This window comes from Alosa sapidissima, chromosome 17 (assembly GCF_018492685.1).
Source record: "Alosa sapidissima isolate fAloSap1 chromosome 17, fAloSap1.pri, whole genome shotgun sequence".
Lineage (NCBI taxonomy): Eukaryota > Metazoa > Chordata > Actinopteri > Clupeiformes > Clupeidae > Alosa > Alosa sapidissima.
This window is the reverse complement of record NC_055973.1, coordinates 4256921-4282588: the sequence shown is the minus strand read 5'-3', so window position 1 is coordinate 4282588 and position 25668 is coordinate 4256921. Positions and strand designations below refer to the sequence as shown.

At 42.4% G+C, this 25668-nt stretch overlaps 3 protein-coding genes across 5 annotated transcripts; 2 read left to right on the top strand and 1 right to left on the bottom strand.

Moving 5' to 3' along the window:
- The first annotated feature begins 105 nt into the window (after positions 1 to 105).
- Positions 106 to 7202, top strand: pdzd3a (PDZ domain containing 3a). Its single transcript, XM_042068783.1, has 11 exons — positions 106 to 254; positions 911 to 938; positions 1030 to 1094; positions 1447 to 1652; positions 1985 to 2189; positions 2555 to 2691; positions 2788 to 2992; positions 4203 to 4399; positions 4518 to 4730; positions 5581 to 5784; positions 5906 to 7202. Exons 1-11 carry the CDS (start codon positions 239 to 241, stop codon positions 5936 to 5938), a joined length of 1509 nt encoding a protein of 502 aa, XP_041924717.1. The 5' UTR covers positions 106 to 238; the 3' UTR covers positions 5939 to 7202.
- Positions 7203 to 7234: 32 nt separating this feature from the next.
- Positions 7235 to 10568, bottom strand: cog4 (component of oligomeric golgi complex 4). The gene has a single exon (XM_042068780.1). The coding sequence runs from the start codon at positions 10566 to 10568 to the stop codon at positions 8250 to 8252; it is 2319 nt and encodes a 772-aa protein (XP_041924714.1). The 3' UTR covers positions 7235 to 8249.
- Positions 10462 to 25410, top strand: ube4a (ubiquitination factor E4A (UFD2 homolog, yeast)). 3 transcript variants are annotated; one of them, XM_042068776.1, is made up of 20 exons: positions 10462 to 10580; positions 11615 to 11774; positions 12809 to 12985; positions 13621 to 13733; positions 13814 to 13966; positions 14173 to 14332; positions 14936 to 15138; positions 15383 to 15574; positions 16166 to 16499; positions 17595 to 17721; positions 18139 to 18446; positions 18985 to 19117; positions 19557 to 19747; positions 19942 to 20042; positions 20146 to 20259; positions 20921 to 21095; positions 21773 to 21953; positions 22304 to 22451; positions 22541 to 22698; positions 23778 to 25410. In XM_042068776.1, the coding sequence occupies exons 2-20, from the start codon at positions 11651 to 11653 to the stop codon at positions 23911 to 23913; spliced, it is 3228 nt and encodes a 1075-aa protein (XP_041924710.1). In that variant the 5' UTR covers positions 10462 to 10580; positions 11615 to 11650; the 3' UTR covers positions 23914 to 25410. The 3 variants fall into 3 exon arrangements, with proteins under 3 accessions (XP_041924710.1, XP_041924708.1, XP_041924709.1); XM_042068774.1 differs by lacking the exon at positions 10462 to 10580 and adding an exon at positions 10746 to 10862; XM_042068775.1 differs by lacking the exon at positions 10462 to 10580 and adding an exon at positions 10776 to 10858 and having other exon boundaries at positions 11612 to 11774.
- The last annotated feature ends 258 nt before the right edge of the window (positions 25411 to 25668 follow it).

The window sequence follows — 25668 nt, the reverse complement described above, 5'->3', positions numbered from 1 at the left end:
TTAACCATTAAACTGGTGAATGTGTTGTGGAGGAGGAGCAGCTCTCTTGGACAGGTGGGTTGCTGACAAAACATTCTTAATGCTCTACCAAGATGTGTACCTTGCACCTTCACACCAACACAAACCAAGTCAGGTAGAAGTTCTGGTCGGGACATTGCAATATAAACTTACATGAAATATTTATTGATTCATGAAGTGCTTTTGTAGGGCTAGAGACCCAGAATAGCAAAACGCCAACATGAGATACATAACAGGTGAGTCGTTTTGTTTGTATTCTGCTTATACTTTTGTATATAACATTGAGCTACTTGGGATAAGGGTGAGGATTGGGAGTATTATGTGCAATTTGCAATACTGGACACGAGTGTAGTGGTTAAGACTAAATTGTGTACCGGTAGTTTTAAATGTTGAACACAAGAGTGTAGTGGTTAAGGGTAAATTGTGTAGTTTTAAATGTTGGACACAAGAGTGTAGTGGTTAAGGCTAAATTGTGTAGGTTTAAATGTTGGACACGAGTGTAGTGGTTAAGGCTAAATTGTGTAGTTTAAAATGCTGGACACTATACTTTACTGGAGTGTGCCAAAGGAAATGTACTTTTTGGCACCAGTAGATTGAAACCAACTTGACGTGGCAATGTACGACTAGGCAACCTAATGGTTCATACAAAACTGTTCAAACAATTACTATTATTGCTGATTCTGGGCTTATGGTGTTGGACTATCACAGTGATATTACTGCAGGTTGCCAATGGGTAACACATGGCTTACGGTCTAAACAGACCAGACCACTTATGAAGTGTCTAAGTTAATGTTCACATGTGAAGGCTGCAGCCTGGTTCACACATTCATGGAAATTCTTTTAAACTGGCAGCCAGATTGTAACCAGCATGGATGTTGTTTTTTATTCCCAGAACCAGAGAAGACCCATGACATTCCTCTGTAAGTCTCACAGCCTTTGTGGTGGTTCTCCTGTTGTTTTTTTCTTCTTGTTGTATTTATATCCATTTACACAATTTATTTTCGTGTTTAGGAAATTTACTTTTAACCCAAAACTTGGAATTGATAACCCAGCCTTGGTCATTTCAGATGACACAGGTAGGTTTTAACCCATAAACATAAAGTAACAACCATCCTTAGATATCACACTATACTATTGGAACAAATCCATATATCCTGAGTGTTGCTAGGAGAGAGAAGAAGTAAATAGTAAAATAGATTAGCCTTAGATCATCCTCTTAGGAATGTTGCCTATGTAATTGCAAGAGATACCTTAACAGTATGGCTATGGTAAAGTGTTCTGGACGTGTCCTCTGTGGTTGCCCCAGAGACAGATGTGTGGCTATGGTAACGTATGTGTTCTGGATGGTTCCTCTGTGGTTGCTCCAGAGACAGATGTGTGGCTATGGTAACCTGAATGTTCTAAATGTCTCCTCTGTGGTTGCCCCAGAGACAGACGTGCCCCTCCAGCTGTGCAGGCTGAAGAAGGAGAAGGGCCAGGGCTTCGGCTTCCATCTGCAGCGGCGGGATGACGTCCAGGGTCACCGCATCGGACGGGTGGAGCCTTGGAGTGCGGCCGAGCAGAGTGGGCTCAGGGAAGGGCAATACGTCGTGGAGGTCAACGGAGAGTTTGTGCACACCAAGGCACATGCCCAGGTGACCAGCCCCACTACTCTACGCCTCAGCCCTTTTTGTCCTGCTTTTTTCAGCTGTCTTTTGCTTCTTCTTCTTGTCTTTGATGGTAATTCCACAGCAAAAATGAGAACTGGAATGAAAGTTGTAGCGTAATTGTATATTTTACATAGAATTACGTAGAATACAGTTATAGATTGCAAGTTTTCAGTGTAGGGTTGCATTCATCTGTCTTTGTTGCCAACATGTTCTATAAGCTTGATATCCATGCATCATCTAGAAATCATTTGCCAAGAAATGTTCTGTTTTGATGGTATTTCTTGCTAACTCTAGCTATCTCTGGGTTTGATTGACAGGTGGTTCGACAGATCCAGGAGTCAGGGCTGCTGCTCTATGTGCTTGCAGTGAACAGTGAAGACTATGAGAGGGCTGTGTCCAAAAATCTGGACCTGAAATCTCTTGTCAGTGCTCATCACGGCGGCCTCTCTGCCCAACCTAGGCTTTGCCACATCACCAGAGAACCAGGCCATGATTTGGGTCTTACCATAATGCCCATTGAAGGTATAAGTTGTAACAGGACATTGCCTGTTGAACTGTACATAATGACATAATGTTGCACAACGCAACGCAACACAACACAACACAACACAGCACCTCACCACACAGCACCTCACCACACCACACCACACCACACCACACCACACCACAACACAACACAACACAACACAACACAACACAACACAACACAACACAACACAACACAACACAACACAACACAACACAACACAACACAACACAACACAACACAACACAACACAACACAACACAACACAACACAACACAACACAACACAACACAACACACATAAAACACATATAAAACACACGTACATTTCTCAGCTTTGTGAGTAAAATAAATGTTTTCAGGTGTGAAGAGTAGTTACCGTGTGAGTGTGGTGAGTGAGAGTCCTGCTGAGAGAGCAGGAGTCTGCACTGGGGATCGTCTGGTGTGGATCAATGGGAGTCCGGTCTCAACTCTCACACATTCAGCTCTCTCCAAGATAGTGAGTCCCTCTTATGGGTCATGAAGCATAACAGAACTACCTCATCATTGCTCTTTGATTTATTTTGTTCACAATGTTTATTTTTTTCCTCTATAGGTCAAGAAATGTGGAGATCATTTAACAGTTCTGGTGATTGAGGCCCAAAGTGAGCAGCACTTCCGCCAGCGAAACATCCCCTTATTGCCCACTATGGCTGGTTCCCACAATCTACCGCACAGGCCGAAAACAATGCACCTTACCCAGGGCCCACATGGCTATGGCTTTCTACTGCGACAAGAGAAACTGCCAACAAGACAACTTGGTCAGTATCACATCCTCAATTTTTCTTTTGGAATAAGTTCAAGATAAATTGTGCAATATGCCTAACTCAGAAAGAAATACAGTAATTTCCCAATTATTAGCTGAGGTTTATACATTGATTTTGCAAGATTTCTTCAGCTATAAGGTTAATACACGGGGGCAGTTAATATGGTATTAATATGGTTTTGTTTTTTGTAACTTGCCTAAAACACTGTCCTGCGGTTTATACACAATGCAGCTAATACACAGGAAATTACTGTAAGCATTTTGTTTTATTGTAAACTCATTTTGTAGATATTTTATCTTAACTTAATACATAACTTGTAATACATAACTTGTAATACATGACTTGTAACTAGCATGTGTGCAGAAAATAGAACTATAACTTTTTGCACAACAGTGAAATGATTTCCCTTGTTACCTCAGTATCTGTTGATGTTCAGAGAAACAACTTCCAGCTCCACACTGCTCAGACAGTAATTGAAAGGAATACCATTTGGACATGTCAACAGCTCCATTAACAAACACAGACTGATGGTGCACACTGACCCAACTGTTGGTGCTTGTTTGATTTTGTTGGTGTTTGTTGGGGCAGTGTGCAAAACACGTTATAGGATCTTTTGGGCCCCCACTGTCGACTTAATTGGTAGGCTTGGAAGGCGCTATGCAAGAGTTAAGGTTAGGGTTAGGATTAGGTGCCTTGAAGTGGACGGTGGCAGCACTGCCTTGAAGTCGACGGTGGGGGCCCTAAAGACCATCACGCGCAAAACACCTTAAAGGAAAATTACGGTTTTTAGCACTTTAAGGCCCTTATCTGGTTTGTTTTGGATGAACTAGAGTGGTGGACACCGAAATTTTGACGATTGGTCCTGTCTCGACTTTTCTGACTCGTTTTGAATCGCCTTTGACTGCTCAGGGTGGCTGCCAACAGGCATACTGTAGGCTACTCAAACATGTCCTAAAACAACCCTTAACGTTCATTTTCAAAACTGTGCAACTCACCGAGTGGTCAGAAAAGTCGAGACAGGACCAATCGTCAAAATTTCGGTGTCCACCACTCTAGTTCATCCAAAACAAACCAGAAAAGGGCCTTAAAGTGCTAAAAACCGTAATTTTCCTTTAATAAGACTATATCAACACACTTGAATTTCCCCTGGGGATCAATAAAGTATCTATCTATCTATATAATTTGCAAATACTGTGCCCTTCAGTTCATCTGTTGCGTGAGGTGGACCCTGACAGTCCAGCAGAAAAGGCAGGCATGGAGGATGGAGACATGCTGCTGGCAGTGAACAGCGAGCCAATCGAGGCGGCTGAGCACGAGGACATAGTCAGCTTAGTGCGACAGAGTGGCCAGCGGGTCACTCTCACCTGTATCTCGCTCACTGGGAGAGAGTTTTACGAGAAGGTGCGTCACGGTCATACATTTGTCAGAGTGTGTCTGTTTATGTTTTTATTACTATTATTATCACTTATTATAAAGGCTGCCTTATTCCTCCTTAAATGATATTTGTCTTGTGTCACAGATAGCGCTGTCTCCACTCCTCTTCTTTGAAGAAGATCTTGTGGACAGAAGGGAAGACAACAGACAGGACCGTGTTATTGGGAGAGGCCAGGACCTTAGGAGTGACCATTCAGTGCCCCCCTGCCCTCGGCTCTGTGTTCTGAACAAAGAAGCTTCGGGCTTCGGCTTCAGTTTAGGATGTGTCGAAAATGAAACAGGGACATTCATCAGCCAGGTAGGACACTCATCCCACCGCAGATAACGATAGGACCAGTGGCATTGTAATCTCTTTTTGTTATCACTGATGTGACCTTGAAACACAATTGGGCCTTAGCAACAGATTTTACGAAGCTCTTGTTAAAATCCCATCTGCAAACAACAAAAAAAATGCCTTTTTACACAAAGGTTTTTGTAAATGGACGCCATCTGCTCAGATTTATATCAAGGTCTACTATATAGGCATAAAATAGCATACTGTAGATGCTTAAAATGGGATTCAAATTACAAATAAGACTTTGAACTTGACTTTTACTATTAAGATTATATGTAAGTGCTTGCCAAGAACTACAGACGCCACGCCAGAAGCAATGTATCATAATTATACATTCTTTTATAGCCTTATAGAGAACAATAAACCAGTATTACTACTGTCAAGGATAGGCAAAAATACATCAATATGTATTTTAAAATGAAATATCAAATACCCTAATTTTAAGTGTATCAAAATAAACTACAAAACACCATGTATGAAGGAGGATTCACCAGAGCACACACATGTGGATGTTTCTTTATTTTATTTCAGTGCAGCAAAAAATACAAATAATCATGAATGATCATAATTTTTGGTATTAATCTCAGTTGAATTAGGGCGATCCAAACTTTAGACCAATGTATGGCATGACAGCATTTGCAGGAGGTGGGCCATATTAGCACTTGTGTCTGCAGTGTGGTTTCGCTTGAACTGTCATTCTGTTCTATGCAAGTAGTACTTACTTATTCATGCACTAACTTGTCCTAGTACCTTGATTGTTCTCTCATTTGTCCACCTCTGTCCCTTATTTGTCCTTACCTGTCCACCTCTGTAGGTGTCAGCGGGGAGTGGAGCTGAGAGAGCCGGTCTCTTTGAAGGCGATGTGGTGGTCGAAGTGAATGGACAGATGGTGGAGAGGGAACACCTGAAGGAAGTGGTGAGGATCATAATGTGTGGTGGATCGTCCGTCAGGATGCTGGTCATGGACAAGTCTGGATATAAGAACTCTCACACTGCAATGGTCCTTTGCAACAACAAGGTAAGACATAAGAGCACACATACAACCCACTCTCATTCAAGCACACAAAATCAATATTACAATCAAAATAATATTAATGTATGTATTATAGTGAATGTGTGTATCAATCATCCCTTTGCAGGATTCAGAACCAACGCACAACTCTTTTGTGTAAGAAGATGATACAGTCTTGGCCACTGCTTATATGTGTATTGTACCGGAAATGGTATTTGGCATTCGATTCCTTCAAAACAATTCATCATTTGGTATATCATTTCATGCGTATTCATATAGTTTGTGTCCTCCAGTTCCATGTTGTAAAACATTCAATGAAATGTGTGCTCTTTTCTGCGCTTTTCTATAGAAAAATGTAGAATGCCAGCGTTATAATGAATTTCTTTTTATTAATTCAAGTATCAGCTGCCACTTGCACTTTGCTATGGCATAAAGGTTAAGGGCCTACAGTAACATGTTTGATAATGACTGCAGACCAAACAACCTTTCACAGCAGAACTGTGGGTGGATTTGCACCTGTTTCTTTTGCTTCAGTGTATTGCCAATGCAGAGGAGGCTATTGTAATTACATTTTAACAGTAAACAGGAAGTGATTATAGTGTAACGACAAAAGCCCAGCCAAAAATATGGTAACAGGAGTTACCTAGTGTGTAATGGCAGTTTCACATAGTACATTCCTTACCACAGCAAAGTTCATGACAAAAACACTCATGACAAGAACATGTTCTTTGCACCACCTGTCTATACTTTGTATATCACATTGCATTTTTCTGCTTTTTTGCACTTCTGGTTAGACGCAAACTGCATTTTGTTGTCTTTGTACTTGTACTCTGCACAATGACAATAAAGTTTAATTTAATCTAATCTAATATACCATGACAGGAATGTGAAGTCTACAATGAGGTTGGAGGATTATAATGAATACTACGCTGGTTTTCTCATTGGGATTTTGAAACAACCTAGAAGAAATGTATACTCTATAATGTATACAACTATGAGACGGGGGTACAGAGTTAGAGTTTAACAGTATGCAATATGTTAAGCATTAAAGGAGTCATATACTGCAGGTTATGTGAGTAGACATGATGATTAAGCAAGCAACATTTCACATTTCTACAAATACTGTTGCATAATGGTATGTAAAAACAGACATAGAGCATTGGAATTCTGTAATGACTTGCTATGAACTAATAGACCACACCTTCTCAGCCCTGATAATGCACTGTGATCTTGCTTTTATGTTACAAGCAGCATCTCAGAGATGTGCACAATTTGCAAACACTCTGGCCCCACAAGAATTACTAGAGGAATTATTCAAAGGATTCAAACTGTGTATATATGCATACAATATATTGTTTGATGAAATAAGGTGTGAAACATACATTTGAAGATCATATGTTCAGTTATTAAAGTGGTGGTTATAATTATGGTGTGTTGTGCTAATGACGTTGTTCAATCCCAGAAATCAGTATTATTTTGTTTTATTTTTTACATTTGTGTTGTAAAATAGCACACCACACATGGTACATATGGTAACTCATGAACTCTACAGTAAAGCTAACCCACCCTGATCAAGCCCAGTGCTTTTCAGACACACTGAAAGGCTCATTGTTTACTGTTCTTTAATGTTTTTTATATTAGAATTTTTCACAATTGCTGAAACCATTTTTTAAACCTTCTACCATTTCCTGAAGATTGTTAACACAAAACCTCATTCCCAAACAACAGTCACAAAACCTCTGACATTTTTTTGCAAAATCAAGGAATCGCCTTAAAACAGTTTTAACTGTGCAGTCAAAATGAAAAGAAAAACACACTACTGAGCTGTCATTGAAAACATAGTGCTTACTCATAACAATACAGTAAATTCATTTTGCATATCCAAAAATAAAAACGTTTTCCTAACTCCGTGGATTCAGCATTTACTGTACATTCAGTGAAAATAAAGTATTGGAAAAGGTACTGGAAAAGACAAAATGTTCAGTAAATGAGACAATAAAATATTGTAAATGGGACATTGATAAGACTGGAATGTTCAATGATGTTTATGATATTGTCAAAATAGTGATCACTGCACTAGATGGCTTCAGGCCACTGAGCACTGGGTTCAAACAATGACATTTAGTGTTTTAGCAATTCAGAAAAAAGAAAAAAGATGGGCAATTAGCAGCCAAGCAAATTACATATTTATTTCCCAAGAGTAGAGAACCAGAATCACAAACATTTACAATATTATGTAAAGTGGAAAAACAGATTTGATATTAACTCTTTGCCCCCTGCCTTGTTTTTTTTATAAGGAATAGTCCAACGTTAAGCTTCAGCCTTTCTGGCTGAACTGCTGACTAAAATTAACAATAAATATCAACACATTGTAACGGAGCAAAACTAAAACACAGACTGCTCTCTATAGTTCACCAATGGTTCTATGTACAACAACATAGCGTAGCAATGCCTATTTTTGTGACAGGCGGTTACAGACGTAGCCTCTTTATATCCTCACTTCGGAAGTCCACGCGGAGGGACAGCACCTGCCTCACCTCAGCGGGGGTCAGGCGCCATGTCAGTGGAGCAGAGTTGGGACCCCAATAATCCAGGATTTCAGACACCCTTTCCAAATTAAGGATGGTAGCCATCTGTGTCAGTCGAGCAAATTTGTCTCTGATGGTCCAGGATGTGACAGATGAGAGGTATGCAACGAGAGAGCGCAGTTCTTTATCAAACTGCAGGCCGCCTAGCCTGCTGAAGGTGCACTTGAACACGGTCTTCTCCATTTCCGTCGAGATGAAATTCATCATCAAGCTGGTGAGAGTGTCAAAAATTGCTGGTGAAAGAGAGGTGTTAAACTCCGCCATGAGCTGCTCTAATTGGACGATGAGTTGCTGCACCCACGGGTCATTGGCCTCGTACTCCCCAAACTCCTCCTCTTCAATGTTATGCGAGAAAGACAGGAAGCTGGTGATCCACGGCTTTACCTGAGGCTTGATGGCCGAGTTATTCAACTCCAACAAACCTTCCTGAAGCAGGTCTTTGAACTTGCTGGATGTAGTCACCATGTCCATTAAACAGCTGTCAATCTTGGCCTGTGCATGCTCAGATGCTGCCCCTTGACTTAAAAGTTTTGCGTAATCACTCTCCAAGCTCTTCTTCAGGGTGCTGATGTTCTCACTACACACGTCCACATTGTTGAGGGTCATGAGGAAGGCATTCTTGGCCTGTTCCTGGCTCTCGATGTGTGTGTGTAATTTACCTTGCTGAAGACTGCTCTGCATGAGGCTAACAGCACTGCTCACACCTCTCTGCAGGTCTGCGAGCGCGCTACTGGGATAACCCATCCGCAACCTGCCCACAAGCACCTCTCTGAACTCCTGCTCCAGTAGACTTGTGGCGTGGTTGATCATAGCACACACACAGTCAGAAGACTGGCTGCTCAGAGCGCGGCCTATGCACTTCTTCACAATGTAAAAAACGTCGTCCACCATGCTGGACGTCATCTGTCCCACTTCCCATGTGTCCATGTCAACAGCTTTGTTGACGTTTTCCCTCATGTAGTACTCCTCCATGGGTATGTAGCAGCCAATCAGTTCTTGCATACGACAGCTCAACTCACACTCCTTCAACAGGCGCTCAGTACACCGCTGATGCTCCTGAGGGACACCATCAGCGGCGTTGGCATCTGCGACTTCAAAATCAGCCGTCATGCGTCTCCTTAAGAAACGCAGGTAAAGCTCTGCTCTTGAGTTCATAAGAGTTACTTCGGATAGGACAGCATCTAATTCCCTGACCACGATTTTATCTGTAGACACCCCCTTCAGCATGCTTGTCTGTACCACCTGAAACTTATTTTGATAGTCTCTATTCTGGATAAATTTGTCCACAATACTTTGGGCCTGCTTGTCACACTCTGCTTGAAGGTGACTGATAAGGGTATGCAATCGCCCAGGGCCATAGTATGTTTCCACAATAGGCTGATGTGTCTCAATAACACGGGCAATTCCTTCCAACAGTAGTGTCAGAGTGTCTACGAAGATCATGGGTGCTCTCCTTTCTCCTACATCCGATGTGACTGCCAGTGTCAGATTGTCCTGCGCTTTACTGGCCAGCTGTTTGCTGAGGTAATTAGCAAATAGTGCAAGGCCCTCGTCATGCAGGCGTAGCAGAGGAAGGATCTTGAAGAAGCGCTCCACCTGAGTGATGTCATCTGCAGCTACTGCTTCTTCAAGGCGCTTGGTCACCAGAGCTTTGAGCTCCACTTCTGCATCCTTCAACAACGCAAGGCTCGTCTCCACACTACTGCCTTCTCCTCCCTGTCGACTGAGCTCTATGACTGACTGGTCAAGTGAAAGGTAGCGGTGGATATGGGCAGCTGCTTGCTCATAGTCGTGGCTGTGTAAGGCAGTCTGAACACCATCTGTGCAGAACTTCAAGTCCAGAATATCATCCGCACGTTGTATAGCCTGATACAATCGTTTCTTAGTGAGGTCCAGTTGTCTGACTTTGCTGCTAACATTTTCAGCCAGACTACAGGTAAAGTTGATCATTCCACCAAGTTGAGAGGCATCTCCTTCAATCAGCTGCAGTTTTGGTCTCATCCTCTGAAGCAACTGCATCTTGTTTTCAATGGTTCCTTGCTGTTCTCCCAGTACCTGTAGATATGCTTGGACCTGTTTCTCTTCATTACAAAGATTTAAATACACCTTTTCCAGATCCTCGAGCTCCGTCAAATCTGCAATTGTTTCATCTTGGAGAGCAGACACATTCGTCTGTTTACAAACGACTCCTAAATCCGCCATTGTTTTCTTCAGGTATGAATGCCCAATATCATGAAATGCTTATTTTTAGATAGATAACGTGTTATACAACTATGATGATCGCAGTGTTAGATAGACTAACTTAGTGCCAGTAGTTCAGATAGCCTCTTCGCTACGTGGAGTTCTTCCTAGTTCCTGGTTTATTTGCGCACGTCCTTTGCTCTTTCCGTAACCTCGTCCTTTACTGATGACGTTTTGTGCATCTATGTTTATGAGAACCGCAGTAGCCGAGGAATATTCCCGATTTCATTAGCTAGCACTGTTGACTCAGGCGAGGTGAGTTAACGTGGATTAATTTTGTCAATTGATGTCATTCCTTTCTCTATATACACAGACATAGTGACTGTGTTAATATACAGTTTTAACAGCAACTGCGTAAAGAAATACTAGCTAGATTGATGTGATAGCTAGCTAGCTACTTAGCTAACTCTCCAGCTAGCTCGAAACCCGTAGTACGATACTTAGTGAAACCTTATTTTTGAGGCATAAGAAAGGCTTAAATATGTGCCATCGGTGGTGTCTTTTGCGTGGTACCTTCCTTATCAAGTGTCGTGGGAATGAGTGCAGTACATTGACGAAAACGTGATTATAGATAGGGAAATCCTCCCTTGATCGCACCGACCCATATGGCAGATCCCTTTAATGCCTTGCTGTTACGTTAGCAAGGGGAAGTCATTGCTTAGCATAGCAAGCTAGTGACATTACACGGCGTAAGCGGTGCTTGTCCCAATACGCTGTTTTCCCAAATAACTTCCTATAAATATGCAACTTAAGGGAATTTATCTTTCAACGTTATAGCACTATAGCTGGTTAAGTAACCTTAAGTTATCCGGGTGTTTGTTTCTTTAAGTTTGCATGGACACAAATCAGTTGTAAGTTAGCTGTCACAAGAACGAACTGATGGCCTGTGTACTGATTGGCTTTGCTATTACTAATTACGCAATTACATATTTCGGCGGAAGGAAGTGTGGGAAGTGGTAGGATTGCCATGGTTCCAAAGTTAACACAATGTTATTATCGTTGTCCAGGTTGTTGTTTGTGGATGGAGTATATGCTCCAATGAGATGACTGACCAGGGCAATAATAACCAGAACATCTCCAGAAACCCATTTGCAGCCCTCTTCAGTTCCCTTGCAGATGCAAAGCAGTTTGCATTGGGTCAGCAACAAGAACACAGCAAACCACCATGTGAGTTTCAACCCTCTGTCATGATGTCATACTTGTCTAAGAATGTGATGTGCAGTTATGCACATAGTTGATGTGATGTGATTCTGTGTAGGCTACTTGCAATTCTGAGAGATGAATGTGTAATCATTCAGTCTCAACCAGCTCTATCCTGTTGAGATCCTGTATTTTGGTGTGTTATTTTCTATGACAATGTGCAATTCACAAGAAGACAGTATATACGCTGAAACACAGTTCGTGAAAATATGTAGATATTTCAAAACCAGTCCAATAACTGTAAGCTGACTAGTGTTTTGTTCATGTTTAAGCTGGTTAAGAATGTACAGTAAGAGCTTTCTTGTTGACGTAGCCCCAGAACAGTTCACAATTGCAATATGGTAAAAAGAATTTGTCACTGTATATAATGCCATATATGATTTGGCTTTGATTTACCCATTCAACCGACTTTCAGTCTACTGCCCGGCCCACAATTTGCATTTTTGTATCAGCCCAACATCGGTATGGGCCTGATATCATATCAGCTTTGGTCACTGATATTGGCTATCAGCAAATGTATATGATAATGGCAGTGGCTGATATATATCTCTTATGTTGCATCAAGTCTGCACTAGCTAAATGTTGTGTTGGACTGGGACATTCAGAGATGCAGCTATGGACGCCTGATAAAGTTGAAAAAAATGATAGTTTTTATAAATATATTTTTTTATTTGCCACTAAGTTGTGCGATCAACATCAAAAATTAAGTAAACAAGCAAAGAAACAAATATCGGCATCGGTTAGAAAAATGCAGGGCAGCTAATCAGATAACAGAGGTTTTTTGTTTGAAGAGCACTGGTTTTATTCAAATCAATTTCTCTGAGACCAGTAGACCGTTATTTTTGTTGTATTATAGTTTTCATGTGATGTTGCTATGAATTCTGTGTTATTAGTCAACTGTTTAATCATGTGTAACTCTTTATTTTATGTTAATTTGCCTTGACTTGCATTGACCTTTTATGTGGATGGTGAACTGAGTGGGTTCTCATCCTATGTTTCAGCGGAAGACTCGGGGGATAGCCAATCAGAATCGGAGAATTCTGTATCGGACAGCATCGAGGACAACGATGACTCGGTGGCGGAGATAAGCAGGTCGTTCCGCTCCAGGCAGGAGCTCTGCGAACAGCTCAATGTCAATCATATGATCCAGAGGATCTTCCTCATCACACTCGACAACAGTGAGTCCTACTGTGTGCCCTCCTTCCATTTGGGTTGCGTCTTGCAATTGTCTTAAACAATTTGACCTTATCCCTAATTTTTAACTCCCCGCGTGAGAATAAATACAGGCTATTGTTTGCATAGTGTGCAGTGCTGTGCAGCTATCAAGGTTTGGTGTATAGAGAGAGTCATAATAGGCAGTGACAAGGATGTTCTCAGATAGAGAAAGCATGTGTCAATGGGAGCAGTAACTTAAGTGGGAGAGTCCTAGCTAGGTTAGCCAAAAATTGCTAGCGGCACTTACAACAGTGAAATCAGATAATGGAGGTGACTAAATAAAGGAGAGGCAGAGGCTCAATATCAGCAGATGGGATGAGGAGGATTACATGTCAGTCTACCCAGAAAAGTGTGAGAGTTCATACGCATGAATTGTTCTTGTGTAGGCTATGCTTTACTTGCTTGTGCCAAAATAGTGTGGCCTTCTAGTGTGAAGTAAGAAGTAATTGTTCTATATTAAATTGTAAGGCAGTTAATGTTGCATTTGTAAATATCAGTCAACTTTAACTTATTAACTTTAACATTTAATATGAATAACTGCAAAAATGTGTGGGATATGCTGGTAGATCATAGACCCTGCATCTGTATTTGATTCAAGGTGACCCAAGTCTCAGAGGAGGCAATGGCATCCCCTCACGTTGTGTGTTTCTGGAGGAGATGGCTGCCGATCTTGATGGACAGGATTGGCTTGACATGGACAGTATTGAGCAGGTAGCTGTTCTTCCAGAGGACACTAATGAACCATTCGAACTGGTGAGGGCTCTGACAGTGATGGTCTGTCCTCTCCGCAGGCTTTATTCAACAGACTGTTGCTGTTGGAGCCTGGGAACCACCTCATATACATGACCTCCTGCAGCGCGGTGAACCTGTCCGCAGACCGCGATGCTGGCGAGAAGTGCGCCGTACCATACCTTTATGCTTGTTACCAAAGAGCCAAAGAAGAGGTTTGCATTTTAAAGTAACACATTTGTTGTTTTGCCATTCATCTTTCTATTTAATTTCAAGTGGCTTCAGTTTGATCCGATATTAAAATAAAGTGAATGTTATGTTTTAGACTTACCAGGTAACACCTTAAGCTAAAATTTCTGGTAAACGGTTTTGGCTCAAAAGGAGTTTGAGGCAAAATAACTGGTGCTTGCGCCCCCTACAGGTCACTAAAGTGCCAGAGAAACTGTTGCCCTTTGCCGTGCGCTGCAAGAACCTCACCGTGTCCAACGCTCGCACGGTCCTCCTCACCCCGGAGATCTACGTCAACCAGAATGTTTACGAACAGCTGCTTGACCTCTTCCTGGATGGAGTCAGCAGTGCACGTAAGTCGACTACCGCCTCACCGCCTCACCACCTCAGTACTAGCCTGGGGTGTGTTCCCCAAAACCATAGGTGCTAACCTGTTAGCAACTTAGTTGGTTGGCAATGGGAAATTGCATTGCAACCAACGAAATTGCTAACTTAGTTAGCACCTATGGTTTTGGGGAAACGCAGCCCTGGATGAACCCAGACGAACGGATGTCAGTGGGCTCCTTTCTAGTCTGGGTTCACCCAGTGCCACACTAGACGATGGCCTCATCGAGATTTACTTCGTTTTTATTCTCCCCTTCATTCTCATTCTTGGTCATATTATCATACAGTAATTTCCTGTGTATTAGCCGCATTGTGTATAAACCGCATTACAGTGTTTTATGCAAGTTAAAAAAAACAAAAACAAATTAATACCATATTAACTACCCCCGTACATTAATCTCATAGCTGAAGAAATTTAGCAAAATCAATGTATAAACCGCGGCATATAGTTGGGAAATTACGGTAGTAACATCCCTCTCAAAACATGACTTATTTGTTATCCTCTGTGTTTGATAATAACACACCCTTACTCTGTGGTAACTGTGTATGCTGTCTTATGTGTTTTTCGACAGAGCTTGAGCTGGTAGCAGAGTTTGTAGAGGAGGTAATTGCTGGCCTGCTGGCTGACCAGGAGGTGCGTACCTTTGGGGAGGTGATGGTGCCAGTTTTTGATATCTTTCAAGGCCGCGTCAAAGACTTGGACCTGTGCCAACTGCTGTTGTACTCCTACCTGGAAGTGCTCCTCTACTTCAGCCAACAGAAGGACATCGCAAAGGTGAAAGAGAGTCGCTGACATAATAGTGTAGAACAGTAGCAAATTGAAGTTGGTTATTTGTCTGTCTTTCTGGAGGGAAGTTATGAAACTCAACTGAACTGATGATGGAGCATGGCATGTCGATCATCTAATTGATGAAATTGTTTCAAATTTGATATAGCACAATTGTTCCAAACCTGATTATGTTAGTAGTTGTCTTGCACAATGTGTTTTTGTTTCCTTATTTGTTTTGGGTCTTAATCAGGTTCTGGTAGAGCACATTCAGCCAAAAGACCCTAGCAATGGACTGCAGTACCAGAAGACGCTGCTGGGCACCATCCTAAATATTTCCTGTCTCCTCAAAACGCCCGGCGTGGTGGAGAGTCACGGCTACTTCCTCAACCCGTCTCGCTCCAGCCCACAAGAAATGAAGGTTCAAGAGTCCAACATCCACCAAGTAAGTGCACTCGTTGGTACTGGCTACATGAGTTGACATACAAACACATAAAGCATAACAGACAAACCTGTAGTAGACTTTAATTTGATTTGTTATAGATGTATAGGTTATACATGGTGTATGAGTTGGTAAAAAAAAAACAAAAAAACATATGTTTTGAATGGTTGGGGGGAGGGGAGGGCTGAGATTGCTTACAGAATCTTTAACTTAAATTATTTTCAAGTTATTTGCCAGCTTGTTCTACCAAAGTCCTTTTAGGCAAATTCCTCCACTCAGTGGCCATATTGCAACGGTTTTTGGGTACTTATCGGGCATCTATTTTGGGTAGAACTGCGCGTGTGCAGTGCTTCACGAATCACGACACACCAACCTCGCTCCAGCTACGAGATCACAACACATGATTGGCACGATGTATTCACGTCAACTTTTGGCGGCGGAATATGTGTAGACAACTGCCATGTTTGCGTTCCGATCTAACCCCATGCATTTCTATGGGAAATTCTTTGAGTGCTGTGTCTCATTAGAACGTCTCTGGTTCTACTTCTTCTGCATTCCATCATCCATACTCTACCTCCATTCTCCCCCCTGTAGTTCATGGGTCAGTTTCATGACAAGCTTCACTTCATCCTGAAAAACCTGCTGCAGCAGTCCAGCGAGACTCGGCACCTCCTGCTCTCCTGGCTGGGTGGCTGCCTGCAGGCCAACACGGGCCGCACCAAGATCTGGGCCAACCAGATGCCCGAGATCTTCTTCCAGATGTACGCCTCCGATGCCTTCTTCCTCAACCTGGGGGCGGCCCTGCTCAAGCTGTGCCAGCCGTTCTGCCGGCCCAACTCGGCCAAGCTGCTGACCTTTAACCCCACCTACTGCGCCCTGGGCGAGCTGAGCGAGGAGGAAAGGCGGAACAGGAACGTCCATGCCAGAGGTGCCCAGACGTCCCATCTGTCCACTCTCTCCATTATGTGCCACATACTGTGTGGAGAAATGCTGAATGAGCTAAATGTGTGCTAGATGAATCAGTGAGTACTGAGAGTCTAAAGCTGATGGTGCACAACGTTTTGAGTGATTTTCCTGAATATTGTGCTTCTGGCATGTTCCCATTGATAATGGCCAACATTTTTTTCCAAAAGAACTTTAATAACCAGTACGCAAAATTTCAAGATCACCCAATCAGAAAACATGGAACTGGTTATGTGGTTGCCCAGCATCATTGCTCAAAAAGTTGCCCCATGCATCATCACCTTGTTCTCGCCAGTCCCCCTTTAAAGCAGCATTATGTCCTTTTAGTTTATGCTAGCAAGCTACAAAAAAGCAAGCCAAAATAGAATCTGCAACTCAGATGGCACAGATCAAATCTTGCTTACAAACAAACTCTTGGTGATATTGTTGGTCATGCTGTGAAGGATTTTTTTTGGTGTTCTGAGCCAGACCATTGAACTGCATAGTTAGTAGGGTACATAGTTAGTAGGCTGCATAGTTAGTAGGCCACATAGTTAGTAGGCTGGGCAGCTAGTGGGAATAGCATGTGTGTTTATTTCTCGTTCACATGATCAGTTACCATCTAAATTCATTAAGGTGATTGCAAGCATTTGCTCTTAAAAAAGCAATTTGTTGCATAGTGATGCTTTAAAGGAGAATTCCGGCGATTTTTCACATCAATCTCTGTTTCTTGTGGTCACCGAGTACTGTTGGTGTGAAAAAACAAAACAAAAAAACAATTGGTTCTACTGAGCTCGCTTCTACCTAGCTAGAGCTGCCAGACAGCTACAGTGCTACACTCTGAGGGCATGAACATGGGGGCTCATGAACATTACATTAAACCTTTGGACCACTGATTGACGTAAGTTCTAAATCCTCTTTCTGGTATTTGTGGAATCAACTGAGTACAAATACTTTGGCAGGATGTTAACGCTGTAGATGCAGCATGTTTTTACTGGTTTGCCAACTCTCTCTCTCTCTCTCTCTCTCCCTCCCCCCCCCCCCCCCCCCCCCTCTCTCTCTCTCTCTCTCTCCTCTTCAGGTCTGGACAAGGAGACGTGCCTGATCCCTCTGCCCCCTCAACAGAGCGCGGGCTTTGCCCAGTCTTACAGCCTGCTCACGGAGAACCTTATCCTCACACAGCTCACTCTACACATAGGCTTTCACAGGTGAAGGCTTCTTCAGTCTGCTTCTCATCAGTCTGGAAGAGCTATCTGTTCAGAAAAGCCTCTCTCTTTAATTGTTCTCCTTACCCCACTGTTGTAGAATTTGTGAATGCAACATTGTTAGTGTGCATTCTCTTTGTTTGGAATGTTTATCCTCGCTGTGGATAAAAGCATCAGCTTAATGAATGAATGTAAATGAATCAATACTTACATGCCAGTATTAGCCTATGCCCTCTGCAGCCCAATGTGCCATCTAAACATTTGGCTCTGGCTTATTGGTGATGTGATGCCTATGTCTGTTAAGGGTGAATTGGCCAGTGCATGTTGAAGAAGGGCATCTGGCCCAAAGTGGTTGTGTAAGTGTAGTAGTGCTGTCCTATTCCTTGTCCCCTTCAGCGCTGTCCCTGTGTTGATTGGCAGGCTCCATGATCAGATGGTGAAGATGAACCAGTCTCTACACCGGCTGCAGGGCTCGTGGCGCGAGACGCAGCTTAGCGGGGGCCCCGCCGCCGAGCAGCTACGCGAGCAGTTCGAGCACCTGATGACCGTCTACCTGTCCACCAAGGCGGCGGCCACACAGCCCGCCATGCTGCAGAACTGCCTCAACCTGCAGGCGGCCTGTGCCTCGCTGCTCGTGCAGCTGGGCCTCAACAACCAGGGCTCCGAACACATGCCCCTGCACTTCCCCCTACCCCCACTCAACAACAACCAGCTATGTCACGTACCAGGTACGACACTCCTCACACCTCACACCAATACACACCTCACACCTGCACACACCTCACACCTGCACACACCTCACACCTGCACACACCTCACACCTGCACACTCCTCCCACAGCACTCCAAATGGGGTCAGATAGGCTGTTTGTCACTGATATACAAAATCAAAAAAGGTTGCACTCCAAGAACTTTTGTTTTCTTTTAATATTTCCTTTAATAGTGACAAGGGATATCAAACAAACGTTTCAGCCATTAGGCCTTCATCAGTGTCTCCTAGGCGAGGCTAGGTCTCTGTGTACTAGGCCACTGATCTACATTACACATAAGGATGAGCTGAATAGTGTCAAATAATACTAGAATTGGACTGAATTGTTTGAAGGGGATGGTGTGTCAAAGTGGTGTGTCAAATGGTTAGAGGCTTAGCAGAATTGTTCTTGCACATTTTCATAGATCATGGACAGTATCTGTTATGAATCATTTAAAAAGGAAAGATATACACTACTATTTGGTCATCACTTGTTCTCTGTATTTCTTGTCTGTGAAGAATTCTTTGTGGACAACCTGGGAGACTTCTTCATCTTCCTGAGGCGCTTTGCTGATGAAGTTCTTGAGACGTCAGCCGAGAGTCTAGAGCAGGTCCTCAACTTCATCACCATGTTCATGGGCAACGTGGAGAGGTAAGGAACCAGGGTACGGTGGAGAGGTAAGGAACCAGGACACTGAGTTGTTTCGCTCTAAACTGTATTCTTCATAATCACTTTAGCTGCTGAAGTAGCAAAGATGTTGTATACCACAGACAACACAGAGCAATGTTGTTGACACAAGCAAAGCTCAACCAAAGTCCTTACAGACAAGCCCCCACCACTTGGCAGCCATCTTGGTCACTTTGGCCAGTTATGGGGCAGCTATTTTCCTATTCAAGTGAATAGGGAGGCATACAGGAAGGGGCGGGATATGTGTAGACAACTGCCATATTGCCATTTCAAACTAACCCCATGCAGTTCTATGGAGGATTCTTTAAGTGCTGTGTCTCGTCATTAGAAAGTATTTGGCTCGACATGCCCTCTGCCCTCTTGTGGCCATTTGCTGTAACACTGACTGCCCTTGTGTTTACAGAATGTCCAATCCACACTTGCGCGCCAAGCTGGCAGAGGTTCTTGAGGCCGTCATGCCACACATGGAGGCTGCCGCAGCGGGCACCACCCTGCCTATCATGTTCCAACGCCAGCGGGTCTTCTGCTCGTACTGCCACGCACCCCGTCTGGCTGAGGCACTTATCACTGTGTTTGTAGATATTGAATTTACGGGTGAGTGGCTGTGCACAATTATTAGTGAGTCTTAGTCATTGTAGAAGTTTATCATTGTTCACGTTTATCAATGAATATTGTTTGTTTATTGATGTCAATTGATAGCAGATGTGGTTATTATGGTAACGTTCATTTTTCATAGTTTTATAGAGAGAGTTATGGTTTCGTTCTTTGTTTGCTTCTTAACCCTCCAGGTGACCCACACCAGTTTGAACAGAAGTTCAATTACAGAAGGCCGATGTACTCTATTCTGAAATACATGTGGAACACGGAGAGTTACAGAGAGAGCATCAAGGTGAGAGACGCCACACGTGAGATCCTGTAGTTCAGGCCTTCCCAGGACCTGAGAGGGAATTACAGCTCTGTTAGATTCATCATGATATGCAATGTGATTACAGCATCTTGCCACATATGCATCTGAAAACCTGGAAGCCATGAATCCCCCTCTCTTCTTGCGGTTCCTGAATCTCCTGATGAACGATGCCATCTTCCTGCTCGATGAGGCCATCCAGGTAGGGAACCAAGGGGAGCGTTTGCCGCTGGCGGTCTTTCTCAGGTCCCAGAGAGTTTCAGCATCCAACACCTATGGATAATGTGGTGGTGTCTCAAAAGGCCGTCTGAACAAACATTAGCCCTTGGGCCATTAGTTAGTGAGCAATTGTTTCCACAGATGTTTTATTGAGTTCTGTGGAAGCCGTAAACATTCCAGCCATTCCAGTCATTCCCGTCATTTGCAAAAGTGCCCGAAACTGTCAAAACAAGCACTTACCCTCCTTGTGCAACCTTAACAACCACCACGGAGAAATGCCTTCTGTACTCATTGTGTATTAGCCAAAAATTGTAATCTCCATATTATATCAGATTTTTTTATTCTGATAAATAAGTAGTTTACAGAGTTTCTCACCTCCTTACATAGTTTTCTCATCACCAGATTCATTGTATCATGGCTGGTTGATGAAACAGTGACCATAAAAGAAGTGTCTCACTTTATACATTGATGATTTCTATTCTAAGATCTGGCTAGACAAAAAACACTTTAAAGCAAGAATCATAATGAAAACAATGTGTGGAACGAGTTGCCTGCATTCACGTTTCATTAGCTAACAACGTGATGAATACGTTAGCTAACGACACAATGATGATGGTGTCTGCTCTCCGCTGGCCCGCTCTCAGTTCCTGAGCAAAATCAAGGTGCTGCAGCTGGAGCGAGACCGCGGTGCCTGGGACGACCTCTCACCCGACGCCCGGCGAGAGAAGGAGTCCAGCCTGCAGATGTTTGGCCAGCTTGGTCGCTTCCATAACATCATGTCCAACGAGACCATCGGCACTTTGGCTTTCCTTACGTCAGGTGAGCGAGATGAGGGAGGATGCGAGGGATGCATGCTTTATTTTGGGTAAAACATTTTTGTTGGAATATTTAGTGATGGTTTAAGCAATAAGCCCCAAGAGAAGTCTTGCCAGATATATGTAGTAACCATTTAAAAAAAGCAATAAGCCCCTCAAGGCCATAGATTCCAATGGTTCTAGAACAGCTAAAGGGAGTTCTAGGCCTAAAAATGTCCCTTGGCGGTTCTAAAATCATTGGAACCTACAGCCTTGAAGGTTTTATTGCTTTTCTTAAAATAAAGGCACAGCAATGAGAAGTATTCACAGATAATCATAATGCAGATGGAAATGTGGTCAATGTGAATGGTTGAGTTGGGTTTCAGAAAGGCATTGAATGGGTTTCAGGCAATCACAATCAAGGACTGGAACTATCCGTTTTAGAATCAGCATTTGTAGACATACTAGACATACTGTTGTCTAACTGCTGTCAAGTCATGTCCAGTCCAAGTCATCTTTAGGTTGTATTATTACACCAGTTATAGCTTAAATATACAGATTATAGTTTGCAGAAATACATGTTACAGACTATAACTGTGATCAAAGGATTGAATATGAGGATATATTGAATATATTTGTTTATGGTCAGTTTGACGGTACCAGAAATTAAACCATTGTTTCTTTCTTTCTTTTGTGTCTCAGAAATAAAGGGTATTTTTGTTCACCCCTTCTTGGCTGAGAGGATCATCTCCATGCTCAACTACTTCCTTCAGCACCTAGTAGGACCTAAGATGGGCGCCCTCAAGGTGAAAGACTTCAGTGAGTTTGACTTCAAACCTCACCAATTGGTCTCCGACATCTGCACCATCTACCTCAACCTGGGGTGAGTTCTCACAAGAATGAATCAGCTGTTTCAGAGTGAATTACAGTGTTTATAGGTGTACTTTGGTCAAAGAGAACATGCACATACCGTTGGTCGTTCCTCTGCAGCAGTCACGTCTGCACTTTCCAAGTTTTCTGATTTTCAGCACTGATTGTAACATCTCTTCCACATGTAGTCATTTTGGTCCTTTGTTGAAAAGTGCAGTTTTAAAACAACTCAGTTGAATGAATACCACAAATAATGTCCTCTGCCTGGTGCATTTCAAACGTCTGACATCAGGACACAGAAAATAGTGCTGTGGTTTTATAATGGAACTTTCCTTTGGTGTGTTTTTTTTTTTTTTTTTTCAGAAACGAGGAAAACTTTTGTGCAAGTGTCCCAAAGGATGGACGTTCCTATTCTCCAACACTCTTTTGCCAAACAGTCCGAGTCCTTAAGAAGATAAACAAGCCTGGGGACATGATTGTGTCTTTCAGTCTTCTAGCAGACAAAATTAAGGTACTGTCCAAAACAAAAAAGTCTCATCATCTGTCATTATCTCTTTGAGTGACTTATTGGGTTTTTCTGTGGATTGCATTTATTTGTAGTCCCTGGCAGACCGTCATCAGCAGGAGGAGGAGACGTACTCCGATGCTCCGGACGAGTTTTTAGACCCAATCATGTCCACTGTTATGCTTGACCCAGTGGTACTTCCCTCTTCAAACGTCACAGTGGATCGCTCCACAATAGCACGGCATCTCCTCAGGTAACTCGCCAAGATGTACTTATTCTGTTCAGTTGAAAGTGGACCTCACAGGAGGGCTTGATGGTATAGTCTTATCTAATAGGTACACACACAGTTTCTATTTTTAAATCAGCGGGAGAACCCATACATTCAGTACTCACTGTTTAGCCAAATTGCAGCATCCCATTTTGTACTGGGCTCTATGCACGTCATTCACTTATACCGGCAGGTCAACTTCCTGGTTACGCTGTACACTGTTGGCTATGACAGAAAATGATAGATTACTGGTCTGTTGGTTTTAATAGAGTAGTCGTTGCTAGTCAAACAAAATAGCTAACATTAAAGGTGCTCTAAGCGATGCCACGCGTTTTTAAGGCTAAAACATTTTATGTCACTTACTGCAAACATCACCTAACCAACCGCTAGCTGTGTGTCCTGAATACACTGTAAAAAACACGATCTCTGTGGACAGCCCAGGCTCGAAAAAACGGCAACAAAAACAACGTGGGCAAACCTAGCCCATAAAACCATAACAAACTGTTCCAGCAAATCACAGACGCAATGCGCATTTAGGAGAGTTTCAATTGCACGGGAGCAGCACGGGAGGGAGGGGGAGGAAGTAGCGAGCTAGCTCTCTGTTTTTTGTTTGAAAGTCAACAGAAGTGACGTTACCCAGCATCGCTTAGAGCAAATTTAACTTATCTAACCAGTTCAGTAATATCAGTTGCTTGGTTAAGATGTAACATGGTAATGTTAGCTACTCATAGTTGTCATTGTACAGTAGCTGGCAATGTACAGTTTAAATCCTATTTCCCATTTGCTGGAGGGAGTGGCACACATGATTTTGAAGAGTCGTTCTACATTACCGTGAGACGAGGTAGGTCTTGAAGACAACGGCTATAGAAAACTATAGGGCTATATCTATCAGTATATTAATGTAACCAGGAAATTGATCTGCCAGTATAAGCAAATCTGGAATTGTGAAGGGCATTGAGCGTATACCCTGTGACCTAGATACACAATATGTTTTATACATATTTATTCCACAACCACCCTAATGCTGAACCTAACTGGCTGTTCAAACTCCTGTGTTCACACAGTGATCAGACCGACCCCTTCAATCGGACTCATCTGACTATGGACCAGATTCGTCCCAATGAGGAGCTCAAACAACAGATCTTGCAGTGGCTGGCTGAACACAAGCGAGAACCGCAACAGATGGGGCCCAGTGGATAGGTGTCAAGTATTCCAAAATGAACACCACCGCCCCCGTGCTCTGGCGCTCGCTCTCTCTCTCTCTCTCTCTCTCCCTTCCTTTGGCATGCAAGCTCCACTTGACTCCGCTATGCGCCCTCTGGTTCAGATTTCCAACAATATTTGACAACATCTTGCCATACAGATCGAAAATGTGCTCAATTATAAACAAAACATAAATAAAAAACGAGCCCAAGGTTTGTATGTTGGTTTCTGCAAAAATACAGATTTTTATGAAAGGGAGACCCACCTCCACGGTGAGGAGTAAGGAGAACACAAGGATTCACATCAACTTTCAACTGCCTGAATGTTTTTTTTTTTTGCCATGGAAAAACACCGTCTGCCTAGTCAAGCCACTACAAGTGCTTCTGGAGAAAGTAGCATTTGAAGAGTTACTTCTTGCCTTTGGAGTTTTCTTTCCCCATTATGAATTACAGTTGTGTTGATCATACACTGAACATAAGAAGAAGAAGAAGAAGAAGAAGAAGAAGAAAATAAAATGGCATATGTTTCTAGGGCAGTTGCCAGCTACCCATTTCTGTAAATTAAAATGTGTACAATAATTACTTCTGCACCACTTTAACATGCAACACTTACACATGCTGTTACACATGCAATAAAATAGGGATGTTCTTTGGCTAATTTATCTGTACAAATGTAGAAAAAAGTATTGAACCATGGACAGGACAAATGGTTGGTTAGTCCAACTCCCACTGACGGTGTTGAGAACTTGGGGGAACTATAACTCGCAGAACTAGTTTGGTTTAGGGTTTTTTTATTAGCAATATGCTCTTGAAATGCTCATGGAAATGAATTTGTAATGTTCATATTTTGAATTGATTGAAATCAGTCATTCTGCCCATCAAGTGCTATTTGGTTACACTTGGATCTGGCGGTTTAATTGATTTTAGTTCTCTCCCTAAATGCCCAAGCGATGCTGAAGTTTTGAATTGTCTCTTTTTGATGTAGGTATTTTGGAAATTGGACATGTTATGCTTCATTGTGCTCTCAAAAACATTTGGATTGTGGATTTGAATATGAAATGTGACTTCTCTTCAAAACACGAGAGCAACGTTAGGTACCACAGAACAGTAATTTTAACAAGAAATGTCTTTTTAGCAGAAAGATGGGTACGTTTGCTTGAAGATCCATTGAGTAAGTGTTTTTTTTTCTTTCTTTTTCATTTAATCTTTTGGAACCTACTGACTGTAGGCAGAGTAACACAGCGAGTACCATAACAGCATTTTCTTGTCTGAAATTAAGCTCACAAAGTCAATTGTATTTAAAGTTATACAATTTGCCCTTTAACTTTATGATCTAATTATTTTAACCTGTGCAATTCGGTGGCAGTTCTTTTACATTTCATCTCAAAGTTATTGGTTGATTGATTCTGGGCGTCCCTTTTAAACTGTCTGAATTGTGTTGTGTAAAAAAAGTAACTGTTCATGAATTAAGTGGAATAAAGATATGTATAATATACTCTGGTGGTTGTCTTTGTTTTTCAATTCAAAAATATATTGTATCCTGGACCAATTCCACAATCACAAAGTCCAAAAGCTATCTGTACTAGATTAGATTTAAAAAAAAAAAAAAATTAGATTAAACTTTATTGTCATTGTGCAAAGTACAAGTAGAGACAACAAAATGCAGTTAGCGTGTAACAAGATGTGCAAAAATGCAGAAAAGTGCAATGTGAACAGTATAGACCGGTAGAGCAGTGTAAACAGTATAGTGCAA